We start from the raw sequence: 12503 nt of genomic DNA, 5'->3' as shown, positions 1-12503 counted from the left end.
TGCTTCTGGAAACGATACGAAGCCACCACTGTTCTCCTCTTGTCTCCGGCGAACATCACCGCCGCTGCCTCGTCTTCTCCGGCGAGCTGCCTGCCGGAGTTGCCATACAATTCCCAGAAACACGATTCTAGATCCTTTTTCTTCCCCAAACTCATTCCAATCCTTATTTTTACGATTTGGAACATGAAAAACGCAATTTACCATGTAGATCCAAAGAGAAATTGAAGCAGACGAAAAAAGTTGAAATTCAAAAACATCCAACTTATTTTTGGAAGGAGAAAATGCCTAACCAACCACCGGCACCGGCCGCATCATCGGGGTCGTTAAAAGACTGGTGCCGCCTCCTCTTCGTGCTATTATCGTTCCTCGCACTTCTTCCGCTGATAGGGGTGCTCTCCATCATCCTGGTGGGGCCCTTGAAGCCAAAGTTTGATCTCCAGTCAGGTGAGGTTCAGTACCTCAACATTGCCGCCGACAACATTACCGGAACCGCCGCCGCCTCCATCACCCTCACAATTCGCCTTGTCTTCATAGCCGATAACCCAAACAAGATGGAGATGAAGTACGGCGAGTCCAGGTTCGCCGTCCTATACAATGATATCCTACTTGGAAATGCCTCCATTCCAGGGTAACATATTAAAATGAAGCATAATAATCATCACAATTTTCATCTTCATCTTCATCTTCATCTTCATGGCTATGTTGATGTGATGGAGGTGGATGAGAACAAGATCCAGCAAATCCTAAATGTTGCATTAAAGCCGCTAATTGACTTTTTGTCTCATTCAACTCTTTTTTCATCTCTAACTAGTATTTTTTACCCGTGCGATGCACGGGGGTATTCATTTTTATTTTTAGTGTAAACTTTTTTTAAATGTGTTATTTTTGTTACTTTTATCCCAAGAAAGTTTATGAATTAAATATTAAAACTTCTTTTAGATATAAGAAAACTTAAACTGGAAAGTTTTTTTACGATAAATGTGTTTGAGTTTGTATTGTGGAAGGTAATAATTATATTTATTTGTGTTTTTTTGTTTGCTTCTCTTTTTTATGAACTGTATGTTTTTTTTTTGTTGAGTATCTGTATGTTTGTTTATTTAAATGTTGCACTATTTAATTTAGTTCTTATATTAAAATTTAATAGTTTTATACTGTTATATTTTTAAAATTATTAATTTCTTTTTAATCAAGTTCTATATATGACTTATAATTCTAAATTGTCGAGCATTTTTTTTCTCTTTTATTCTATCCTTAACTGGACCACCAACGTATCCTGAACAGGTTAAAAACCTGTCAAGAAAAAAAAAATATTCATAATTTATTACAATTATTAATCATAAATTGAAACTTGAAAGTTTCACATTCTATATTTTATTGAAGCGCCACTTTACTTTGTAACTTATGTCCCTTTATGCAATTTGGTAAAAGAAATATTGATTTACTATTCTCCTATTTCTCTTTTATAGCGACGAATAATAGCATTGGGTACAGATTGTAGTACAATCTTAATGCGCATATGGAGCTCACTTTTACAAAATTTGGGGCAATATTGGGCATATTCACAAAACTATGGTATACAGGAAAATTGAAAAAAGAGACGGCTTCATATTTACGTTGTTAGCATAATAATTAAATCTGGTCTAAGATCAGGAAGCATATGAATTTCGAGGTAGCCTTGTAATTAAGACTGTTGGTCTCTTAAGTTTGCACCCAGAAATAATTACATAGACAGTTAATGTTGGTCTTTAATGGTCCTATTGGCCTAGCTTCCTACCTGTGATAAAGTAGTTTCAACAGATCTGTAATACAAACTTCAACCCCTTTGACTTTAAATTTACATCTTCCTAAACCTTTGTTTTTCCCTGTTTTAGATTTATCTCTTTTTTTTGAAAAAAAAAAACTTGGTTCCATTGTTTTTTATGAAGTAATTCTTTGGAAATTAAATGGACGCAAGACTTGTTTAACTAAGCTGAGGAAAGAAAGTTGAACAGCCACAATAACCGTTAAAAACTGGCCACTATAATGCCAGTCATTCCACTAAAAAAAAGACAATCTAGAGAGCTGAATCCAAAAGTTAAAGTTAGATTTAAAATGTAGGAGCTTAATACAGTGACGCACAATAATTATCATTCTCACAAAGTAATGCTCTACTAAATTAAGGGTAAATAGCTCCCAACTTGCACAAATTTTCTTCAATTTGAGGCGAAGAAGAGGAAGAACTATAGAATTCTCCTACTAAAAACAAAAGACAAATTATATGAGTCACTTACAAAGAACACATTTGAAAAGCCAAAGCAACGTAAACAAAATTTAGATAAGAGGCTAACTTTGCCGGTTAACTGTGGAAGCATAAAATCAAAGTGTATGAAGCATAAAATTTCAACAGCAATAAAAAGATAAACATAACATTATGATGAAATGTAACTGATGGAAACTCAAAAGCTTACTCAATGACTCTTAATAAAGTGCAATCAAAGTGTATAAAGCATAAAATTTCAACAGCAATAAAAAGACAAACATAACATAACGATGAAATGTAACTCATGGAAACTCAAAAGCTTACTCAATGACTCTTAATAAAGTGCAATACCATTAGACTTTATAACTGAATCTTAAAGGCACTTCACTTTGTAACTGACTAAAGACACTTTAAGCAAGATTAAAAGTAGGAAACATAACTGGCAATAAGCAATTATTTCTAATAGTTATAAGCAAGTAGAAAAATAAGTAATATTATTCATGACTTATCAACTAATGAATGAGGAAAGCATAACAAAAATTATGAGAAGGCAATTTTCCTGCATATAGCGTGGAGTTGTCAGATTCTTTCTACTTCAATGGTACTTAAAAAAAGCTATGAAGAAACACAATTTCATTAAACAAAAGATCAGTTGCGGCTAGTCATCCCCGTTACTTTTAGTTTTAGGCTACAAACCATTAAATAGTAATTTTAAATGTGAATTTTATGAAAAGGAATTTCATTATGGAAGTTACTAATATATGTATATACTATACAGTACCTTTAGTGGCATGAAGTTTGGCTATACATGACCCTGGAGAAGGAGGGAGGGAAGAGAAGATTGAGATCACAGAGTGAGTCCTCATCTTTGACAACCCCCCTTTCTCCGCCGCTTGCACCCTGCCATGGATGACCCATCTTCTCAATCTCCCCTTCTTTGAAATCAAAACCATAGATTTAGCACCCAAGATTATTATAGTCTAATTGAAATCATGATAAACTAAAGGGTGATGTTATGATTCACCGTATTTCCAAATGAATAGCATACTTGTAATACCAAAAAGAAGGAAGAACAATAATAAGAATTTAAAAAAGAGAAATGAAAAACCTTTGATTGAATCAAAGGAAATTGGCTGGAGGATGATCGAGGAAAGAGTAATCGAGTAAATTTCTTCAGTTGTTGTCCTCTAGGAAATCCATTTGCGAGTTCCACTTAAACCAAACCACTCTAATAGTCATAGGATATATTCTGTATACAAAAAAGTAAAATGATGATCAGCAAAAATCACAGCTGCTACATCATAAGCTAAAGAAGCAGCATGTTGAAGACTAACTTTGATATCAAACCATAATTTAAAAAAAAAACTAAATTTGCCTCTTTCAAAAACTAAATTTGAAGCATATTAGATTATCTAGAAGAGAAGAAACAATAAAAGTGAACTTGGTCTACTTCAATTCTCTAAAGTGAACTATTACCGCAATGAACACTCAACAGTATCAATTGCTATACCAAGTGTAATGGATTGATCACACCCCTCCTCCACTCGCGGAATGTGCGCTCACCCCAACCATGAAATCTCCATCTCCATTGATCCCTCCTCCTCCGCTGCTGGCAATGTAAAGCGAAGCGATTAAAAATTAAAAGGTCGTCTGAGCGAAAGAAAGAGAGGTGAAAGGGGTGAGGGAAAATGTGTGGTGCACAGGCATGTGAATGAAGAAGATGAATTCAGTAAGTGTTTGAAGTTTGAACCCTAGAAGAAAGAAGAAATGGGCGTAGAATGGAGTCCTTGAGACAACTAACCTGGCAGAGAGCAACAAAGTGAAAATGAAAGCGGGAGAAAAACCTAACAGAGAAAAGGTGAAAATGCGATCAACAATTCACAGAGACATTAAAAAGTGAAACTATGAAACTACAGGACGGGAAGAAGTGAGATAAAACCAAATGTCGAAGTCAGACATTGAAACAATGGGGAAAGATCATATATAACACATAATTAACCTAATCAGATAGCCGTTTTTAAAACAGAAATTCCATAGAAGGCTATGTTTTCCAGATTTTACTAATTCTGAATTAAGGCGTCAAGTATGGGTACCTGGGGAGTGGTTGACATCATAAGCACCATTAGGAAACCCAATCACTGAAATTCTGAAAGAAGGGATCTCGAAGAATAATGAACTGGGAATGGGGAAGACTTTAATCGAATAAAGTGACAATCACAATATGCAAGTAATGGATTTTTTATAATTCGGAAGAAAACTTTTCCTTTGGAAGTGTGAATAATAAGGAATTGCTTCATTAATAAACCAAATCATGTCCAGTACATAACTTACCCAAACCTATGGTATTTGAAACCTCAGTGGTTCGATGAAAGGATTATTATCTCAATGTGAGATCTGAACTTTTCTGCATGAAAATGGAAGATTGGCTTAGTAATGTTAAAAACACAAACACGCATCATAAAAAGAGGATTTGATTAGCATTACTCAGTTCAGTGATTTTGTGAAGATACGGGCAAGAGCAAGGCTATATATATTAGGAGCAATAAGAAGAAAGAAGAAAACCAAAATTAAGGAAGGAAATAAAGTATAAACAAAACCATAAGAAGAAAGAATGGTTAGTAGAATCTGTTTTTCCCCAAATTTCTAACAGAAGAATAAAGGATCAAGTAAAATCATAAAACACGAAACATATATGAAAATCAATTGAATCACGTACCTAGATAAATCCATGCCACCAAGAAAAATATTCACATCCCAAAGATGAATTTCCGAGGTTGAATCTCAAACACAAATTCAATTCACAAATAAGAAAAGAAAAAAAATCAAAGGCTCATTTGGAACGACATCAGAGGTAGGTGAGACCTTAACCTTGACGTCCAAAATTGGAATGCCTGTGTTGACAGATGATTATAAACAGCTTTTGTGAATGATTCGTTTTCTCACCCATTGGATGTGCGTCGCTTGGAATGGATGCGTTGATAGGAATGGGTTGTGGTTCAACAAAAACCTCAAATTGAAGAATGCTGCCAAATGAGATGAAGAAAATATGAGGAAATTAGAAGGAAGAACTCAAATTGAAGAAAGAAAGCGTTAAAAGATAGGTGTTTACCGGTGTTGCAATAATGAAGGAGAAGAACGCAATAGGATGTGCATCGCTTGGAACGACACAACTTTTCCAAACCCTTGCAAGCCTCACTCAATGTGCGGCTCTGGGTGAGACAGCGGAGGAGCTCCGATCTGGTGCGACCCGATTAATGAGAAACCGAGCGATTACAAAGGAAGCGAAGGAAAAACATAACGGAAGGTTGTGGTAACGGAAAATTCAAAAGAAACGTAAGAAAGAAAGGGGAAAAGGCTGAAGGAAAATGGGATTGAGGATGTACGGCTGTGATTGATTCTTTAGGAAATAATGTGTACTTTTACTAAAATGTCCATGCTAAAAATTACATGGTAGTGCATTGAATTGTTCAATTCCAAAGTTACCCTCCAAGCTGCACAAACTCTGCTTTTATATAAATTATAGATTATAGATTATAGATAGATTTGTCTTTCTCTTGTCTTTCCAATACTTGCACATAGAGAAACTCAGTTATAATAGGAAGAACTTTGCAAAGTAAAAATGTGGAATACCATTAAAAGAACTAGGACTACTAACAGTTACTGTTATGAAAAATTCTCATAAAACCAAGTGCCAAACGCCAAATCTATCCTCAATTAGTAATTTAACAGACCTTCGAGTTCCTCTATATAAGGAGTTCAGTTCTGAATCTTCTGATCACAACCTTATGCTCTGCGAGAGGAGAAAATGACCAGTAACCAACCGAACGGCGACCAACCACCGGCACTGGCAACTTACTACCTGAGGACACCTGCTCATCCATCTTCATCGGCGACGTCGTTGGAAGGCTGTTGTCGCTGCCTCTTCCTGCTATCATCGCTCCTCGCATTTCTTGTGCTGTTGGTGGCGCTCGTCATCATCCTGGCGGTGATGCCCAAGAAGCCACATGTCAATCTTCAGTTAGTCGAGCTTTAATACATGTCCATCACCGCCGACAGCCCAATCGGAACCGCCTCCATCACCCTCACCATTCACCTCATATTCCAAGCGGTTAACCCCAATAAGGTGGGGGTCAGATACGGCGATTTTTGGTTCACCGTCATGTACCGTAGAATCCAGCTCGACAAAGTCTCCATTCTAGGGTTTTTCCAGGAAGCTCACAATATGAAACAAGTGGCTGCCACCATCTCCATCGATCGCATGAGTTTGTTTAACGACACTTTAAATCGACGCCAAACCAATAATGTGCATGCGTGCATGAATGTGTGTTAGTCAAGGGTTAATAAAAGATTATGATTTATGTGAAATTAAAACGTTAAAAACCAATTAAAATTTTCTAATTAGTATATTTACTCTCGTACACCTCACGAACCATAGAATCAAAGATTGGTCCCTCAAGAATCCTAAAATTTCGTTTTATAGACCTATGGGCAGACCTATATAAGGATAAGTAGTTATTCTTTCTGATCACAACCATAACATTCCTTGCTCTACCTCTCTCTCGACCTGTTCTCCCGACCCAACATTAATCTCCCTCGCTATCTTGTTATTATCAAAGTCATGGCCTATAAATACCAAGCTGATTTAGCATGAGAAGTGAGACACACACTATCAATAATCTTTCTTCTCCTTTCTTGGGCATACATTTAATTTATTCTCGCTAGTTCTGTCACCCGGTTTATCACCGGAAGGGGCTGTTTAATCCTGGGGGAGTGTTTGAGATAATACCCGGATAAAACTCTCAAGGACAGCGAATTGGTTTTTGCGGCTCAGCTTGTTTTATTGCAAGTTCTGGTTCGTGAAGGTGCATTGTTCGTGATGTTGTTGTTTTTTTCCACCATGGTTGTTGTTCGGCTCGATGTTCGCGTTGTTCATCACCATTTTTCCAACAATGAGGAGGCTTACAAAAGCTAACATATGCATACTTCCAAAGGAAAATCTTCCTTGAATTGCATTTGGAGATGATGAAATGGTGCAGGTGAGGGTACTTTCTTTGATTAGGTAATGTCGTCTTCTTTGTGTGGCTGAAGTCCTAACGATGTTCTTTAATATTCACCCTAAAATAAGTTATGATAGATCCTCCTTTACCAATAAGGCAACCAATTCAGAGAAGTCAACAAGGAAAGAATGATGGGTCACCTATGTTTAGTCACAAGAGAGTGCTATCACAACGAGGGCTTTCAACGAGCAAGTATACAATGAAGGCTTCCAGCGAGTTGAACGACCGAGAATACAGGGCTTCCAACGAAGAGACGCAGGAACAAAGGGTTTTCTTAAATTTTAGGAAAATGCTATTTGTGTTTTGTTTAACGTCGTCAGTCGTTTGATGAAAGAGTGGGCGCGTTAGAAGAGGCATTTCTTCAAGATGCCATTTGAGCAAAACCTCACGGGGTGTGAATGCAATTTTCCCTTCCAAATAATATGTCTTCCTCTTGTTAAAAAAAATCCAAATAATATATCATATTATATTTCACTAGGTAGCATCAATCCAAACTTAACTTGTTATCAAATGATAATTAAAATGTTAGAATCAAACATGTGATTTTCTTAGGTTAAATGTCATGAAAGAGTTGAAACATGACAACATATATATAAATCAAAAAACATGTTTTTTTTCTTAAACCCTAGTTAGCCAGCACCTACACTGTCTCCTCTTCTCAAAAACCCTAAATCATGCCCGGCAAGAATCGTAAGAAGAAGGGCAATGACCGTGACCCCTTCTTCACCGACGACTCTCGTAAACGCCGCAAAATCGAAGATGACGCCGAGATTGACAGCGATTTCGAGGAAGACGGCTTCTTCGCCGGCGGCGGCGGCAAAGGTGACAAGGATCAACCCGAAGAAGTAGAGGAAGAAGAGACCGGTGCGGAAGCCAGGAAGAGAATCGCACAGGACTATCTGAGAAGGGTTCGGGAAATCACGCAGAAAGAGAAGGAGCAACAATCAGATGAAGATGATGATGATGATGAAGATGAGGATGAAGGAGCTAGAGACTCCCTCGTAGCTCAGAGATTGTTGCAGGATCAGCAAGAGGAGAGTGGGCGCGTTAGAAGAGCCATTTCTTCAAGGTTTGTTTTGATTTTGATTTGATGCATTTCTTCACCAATTGTTAATTTGTTTTTTGGTGGTTTGATTTCAATGTGATGCTAAGGGCTTGTTTGTTTGATTGATGAATGTGGTTTAGGGTGCAATTAGGTGGTGATTTTGGGGTGTTGGTTAAGCACCGGCATAGTGTGACTGCGGTGGCTCTATCTGAGGACGATTCGAAGGGGTTTTCGGCTTCCAAAGATGGAACCATTATGCACTGGGATGTGGATAGTGGAAAAAGCGAGAGGTATAAATGGCCAAGTGATTCGGTGCTCAAGTCTCATGGCTTGAAGGATCCGCAAGGTTCTGCTTCGAGGCAAAGTAAGCAGGTTTTGGCTTTGGCTGTGAGTTCGGATGGTCGATATTTGTCTACTGGGGGCCTTGATCGCCATGTTCATATATGGGATACTCGCACCAGAGAGCATGTTCAGGTACCGTACCTGTTTCTCCTTTCAAATGAATAACTTAAGCTGAAGTGAGAAGTGGCTGGAACTTCCATAATGTTGAGTGGTTTTAGATAATGCTCTTTGTGTAGTGAGATGGGGAGTTGTTTTTCTACTTTTGTTTGGACTGATCGATGGAGCTAATGTTGTATGTACTTTGCTGCTTCTTATTTGGTGACATGCTATATTAACTAAAATATTCTCTCTATGTGTTGTTCTAACAAAATGCTTGTATAATTCACTGTGAATTTTGTGTTTTAGTGAGTACTGAGTTAAGTTGAATCTAAACAGGATCTAACATGTTGGTTATCAAAGCGAAACTTGAACTCCTAAATGCATCTTGTTGACACATTAAGCTGAGCATTTGGAGAACCATAGGCCTCTATTGTTAGATCTTAATTTGATGAAACTCTAGGTTCTTGGATTGTCTAGACCTGCTATTGTTAGATCTTAATTTGGTCTTCTACAGGCTTTTCCAGGTCATAGAGGCCCTGTTTCTTGTCTGACTTTTAGACAAGGAACGTCAGAGCTTTTTTCTGGTTCATTTGATCGAACAGTTAAGATATGGAATGTTGAAGACAGAACTTACATGAACACTCTATTTGGCCACCAAAGTGAAGTATTGAGTATTGATTGCTTACGTAAAGAAAGGGTACTTACTGCTGGACGTGATCGTAGTATGCAGTTGTTTAAGGTAATTTCGCCAAAGTGAATGACTAATTATTAAGTATTTGGTTATGGATTATCTTCGTTGTTAAAGTTCTTTACTTTCACCAACTGCTGCTCTGTTATTTTGTCTATTTATGTGTGAAAAATCTTCAAGCGATTGAAGGGCTGCTCTTATCGTTTAAGAGCTGATCCTTGGGACATTCCAATTTCTCTTTTGCACTTGTTTCTGACTATTTCCTGATTTATATTCTCTCTAACTTAGGTTCATGAAGAATCACGTCTTGTATTTCGTGCACCTGCATCTTCCTTAGAATGCTGTTGTTTTCTGAGTAACGATGAATACTTGTCTGGGTCCGATGACGGAAGCATTGAGCTTTGGGGTATGAAGCGAAAAAAACCTGTTTATATTTTGAGGAATGCTCACGCTTTATCAACGGATAGCTTGAAATCTGACCAAAAGGATATTGAAAGACTCCCCAATGGTAACCTAGGTAAACCTTTATATACTCTGTTGATATAATTTTTCCTTGTATGTCAAATGTCTCTTAGTATTAATAGTTCCTTGAATTCTTTAAAATCATTATTGGTTTATAGCAAAACACTTTTGATGTGTTCAGCAACTTCTTTTTTGCCTGCTTTTCTCAGAATTCTGTTGTTTTCCCTATTATGATTCTGAATTCATTTTCTTAGTAACTGTATCCATGAGAGGACAAAGAACATTATATGTTACTGTTGGCTGATACAGTACTTCAACTCTTACAATATGAATGTGTGAATTTGTAGTACTTGTGTTAGTTATGGCTATTTTTGTCTTAGGATCCTGAAGTGATTCTGTTTTCGTCACTCTGCAGAAAATGGTCACCACCATCCTGAGAATCATCACTGTTTGTCAACATTTTCTTGGGTCAGTGCGGTCACTGTTTGTAGAAACAGTGACCTTGGTGCGTCCGGAGCTGGTAATGGTTCTGTTCGATTATATGCAATTGACAGTGAGACCAATGACATCAAATCCCTTTATAACGTGCCATTGGTAAGTAAAAGGATTAATAACTAAACTCAGTTGCTTTTTTCCCATAAATTGTGTGGGTTTTAGATATAGCTTTTGTTGAAAAAACTAGTTGTTGTTGATCTTGTTGAATGCAGCTTCTCCTGTTCTTGCTATTTATTAACAATTCCTCTTCTGGGACAAACCTTACTTATGCCATGTTATATTAAGTATGCTCGAAGAAAAGAGGATAAGAACATATTTACAAGTTTTCACATGTACTTTTACATGAAAAAGCAAATCTTACTTTGAAGTCAAAATTAATTTGCAAACTTGTTGGTCTCCATTATCTGCAGTTACAAAATCTATAGGCATTTAATTGAACTTTTCGTATCTCAGGTTGGGTTTGTGAATTCCTTGGCTTTTGCAAAATCAGCACAATTCCTAATTGCTGGAGTTGGGCAGGTAAAGTGTTGCTCAAACTTTTAGGCTCTTATATTACTATGCTTTTTCTTCTTTGTTATATATTTTACTGAACTTTCTCTTAAACACTCATTGATAGAAAAGCGATGCAAGTCTTAAAATTTCTGCTTTTGGTAGTTAGTCAGTTAACGGTTAGTATAGTAATAAGGAAGTGATTTGGGAGACTCTTATATGAGTCATTAATAGTAATTGGTGAATGGGGGTTTGATTCTCATACTTGATAATTCTTGAGGTTCTTGCCAATTTAAAGCCCAATGCAAAAAACATGCATGTTGGGTCTTAAAAACAATTCAAATCATTTTGATAATAATAAGTTTGATCTGTTTTACCAAGAAGGTCTACGGTTCGAATCCGTATAGCCTGGTTAGACTCAACTAATGCGAGTTCAGCTGCTTATGTGTTTTGTCTATGTCCACCAATATTTTGGTTCACTTTTAATCCTCTTAAAATTGATTTTTCCCTCATAGAAGTTATTTGTAGTAGCTTCTATCAGATCTCTTTTACCTTAGACGTGAAAATTGTCTGAATTTCCAAAGATATACAATGTCATGTAGAACATTTGCTCCAGTCCTATATTTATGTTCCATTTTCCATTAGGTCCTGAAGAAACAAATTTGTATGGACAACCCTCATCACTTAGATTGTCTCTAGATATGTTTGATGTAGTGTTGGGAGAGATGTCTAACAACTTTGTGGATGTCTGACTTGCATTTTTCTTCTGACTATTTTTATTTTACATTCTGTTATCTGTTGTTTCTTTTCCTTGCAATTATCTTTGTACTGGAATTGGGTATTTTACCTTCTAACAGCAAAGATGCATTTGTCTACAGGAACCTCGTCTAGGAAGGTGGGGACGAATCCCTGAAGCTCGGAATGGAGTTTCAATTCTTCCTCTCAAGTTATGAGATGAGGCAATGAATACTGTAACTCCTCAATTTTGACTAATACGAAAACAGTTGAGTTGAAAGATGTTTCCATATATGTATCAATTACATTTATTGTTTCCATTTGTTATATGTATCTTAGTTAAGTGTCGATTTTGAAATCCTGAAATATGTTTCCAAAAGGCACTAACCGTATAAGGGACTCGTGCTGAGGTATTTGGTTTGGTGGTTAGAAAACAACTCAATTTTAGCTTCTTAATGGAACTGTGGAAGGCTCATTTTCAGAATCTGATCTTAATAACATTGGTTTCAATTTGTAAGCTAACGTTACTGTTTAAATTCTGATTTTTTTTTTGTTTTTATTTATTTTAAAATGGTTATTCAAAATGGTCATTTCAAGCAGTTCATCTAAACATTAAGTTGCACGTTTCAAGCATCATTAAGCGTGTGATCAAGACCGGTTTGGTCTTCAATCAGACAGTAAGTAGTTGATCCGGCTTTAATCTCAAGTTTTTTTAATACTCTATGTACACATTTATTAAAAAACCACAATGTTCGATTGCCAAAACATTATACTCCTCAGTTGGAAGGAAAATAAAATGCTCTGGTTCTTAAATAGATTTTCCCCGAAATTTCTATTTATTCATACATGCAG

At 36.7% G+C, this 12503-nt stretch overlaps 2 protein-coding genes and 1 long non-coding RNA gene across 3 annotated transcripts; 2 read left to right on the top strand and 1 right to left on the bottom strand.

Moving 5' to 3' along the window:
• Nucleotides 1-281: 281 nt before the first annotated feature.
• Nucleotides 282-632, top strand: LOC130725654 (uncharacterized). The gene has a single exon (XM_057576866.1). The coding sequence runs from the start codon at nucleotides 282-284 to the stop codon at nucleotides 630-632; it is 351 nt and encodes a 116-aa protein (XP_057432849.1).
• A 1512-nt stretch (nucleotides 633-2144) lies between these two features.
• LOC130726673 (uncharacterized) lies at nucleotides 2145-3848 on the bottom strand. Its single transcript, XR_009014939.1, has 3 exons — nucleotides 3716-3848; nucleotides 3021-3488; nucleotides 2145-2235 (listed from the first exon to the last, which is right to left on the bottom strand). It is a non-coding gene; the product is annotated as an uncharacterized LOC130726673 (long non-coding RNA).
• A 4036-nt stretch (nucleotides 3849-7884) lies between these two features.
• On the top strand, nucleotides 7885-12135 carry LOC130726071 (U3 snoRNP-associated protein-like YAO). The gene is made up of 7 exons (XM_057577294.1): nucleotides 7885-8365; nucleotides 8482-8815; nucleotides 9297-9521; nucleotides 9759-9987; nucleotides 10348-10526; nucleotides 10881-10946; nucleotides 11795-12135. The coding sequence occupies exons 1-7, from the start codon at nucleotides 7971-7973 to the stop codon at nucleotides 11867-11869; spliced, it is 1503 nt and encodes a 500-aa protein (XP_057433277.1). The 5' UTR covers nucleotides 7885-7970; the 3' UTR covers nucleotides 11870-12135.
• The last annotated feature ends 368 nt before the right edge of the window (nucleotides 12136-12503 follow it).

Source organism: Lotus japonicus, chromosome 6 (assembly GCF_012489685.1).
Source record: "Lotus japonicus ecotype B-129 chromosome 6, LjGifu_v1.2".
Lineage (NCBI taxonomy): Eukaryota > Viridiplantae > Streptophyta > Magnoliopsida > Fabales > Fabaceae > Lotus > Lotus japonicus.
The sequence above is the reverse complement of the archived record's forward strand: the minus strand, read 5'-3'. Positions and strand labels throughout refer to the sequence as shown.

Coding starts and splice junctions, on each gene's coding strand:
- LOC130725654 (XM_057576866.1), top strand. CDS start 282: ATGCCTAACCAACCACCGGCACCGGCCGCATCATCGGGGTCGTTAAAA.
- LOC130726071 (XM_057577294.1), top strand. CDS start 7,971: ATGCCCGGCAAGAATCGTAAGAAGAAGGGCAATGACCGTGACCCCTTC. Junction 8,816..9,296: donor GCACCAGAGAGCATGTTCAG/GTACCGTACCTG, acceptor GGTCTTCTACAG/GCTTTTCCAGGTCATAGAGG. Junction 9,988..10,347: donor ACTCCCCAATGGTAACCTAG/GTAAACCTTTAT, acceptor GTCACTCTGCAG/AAAATGGTCACCACCATCCT.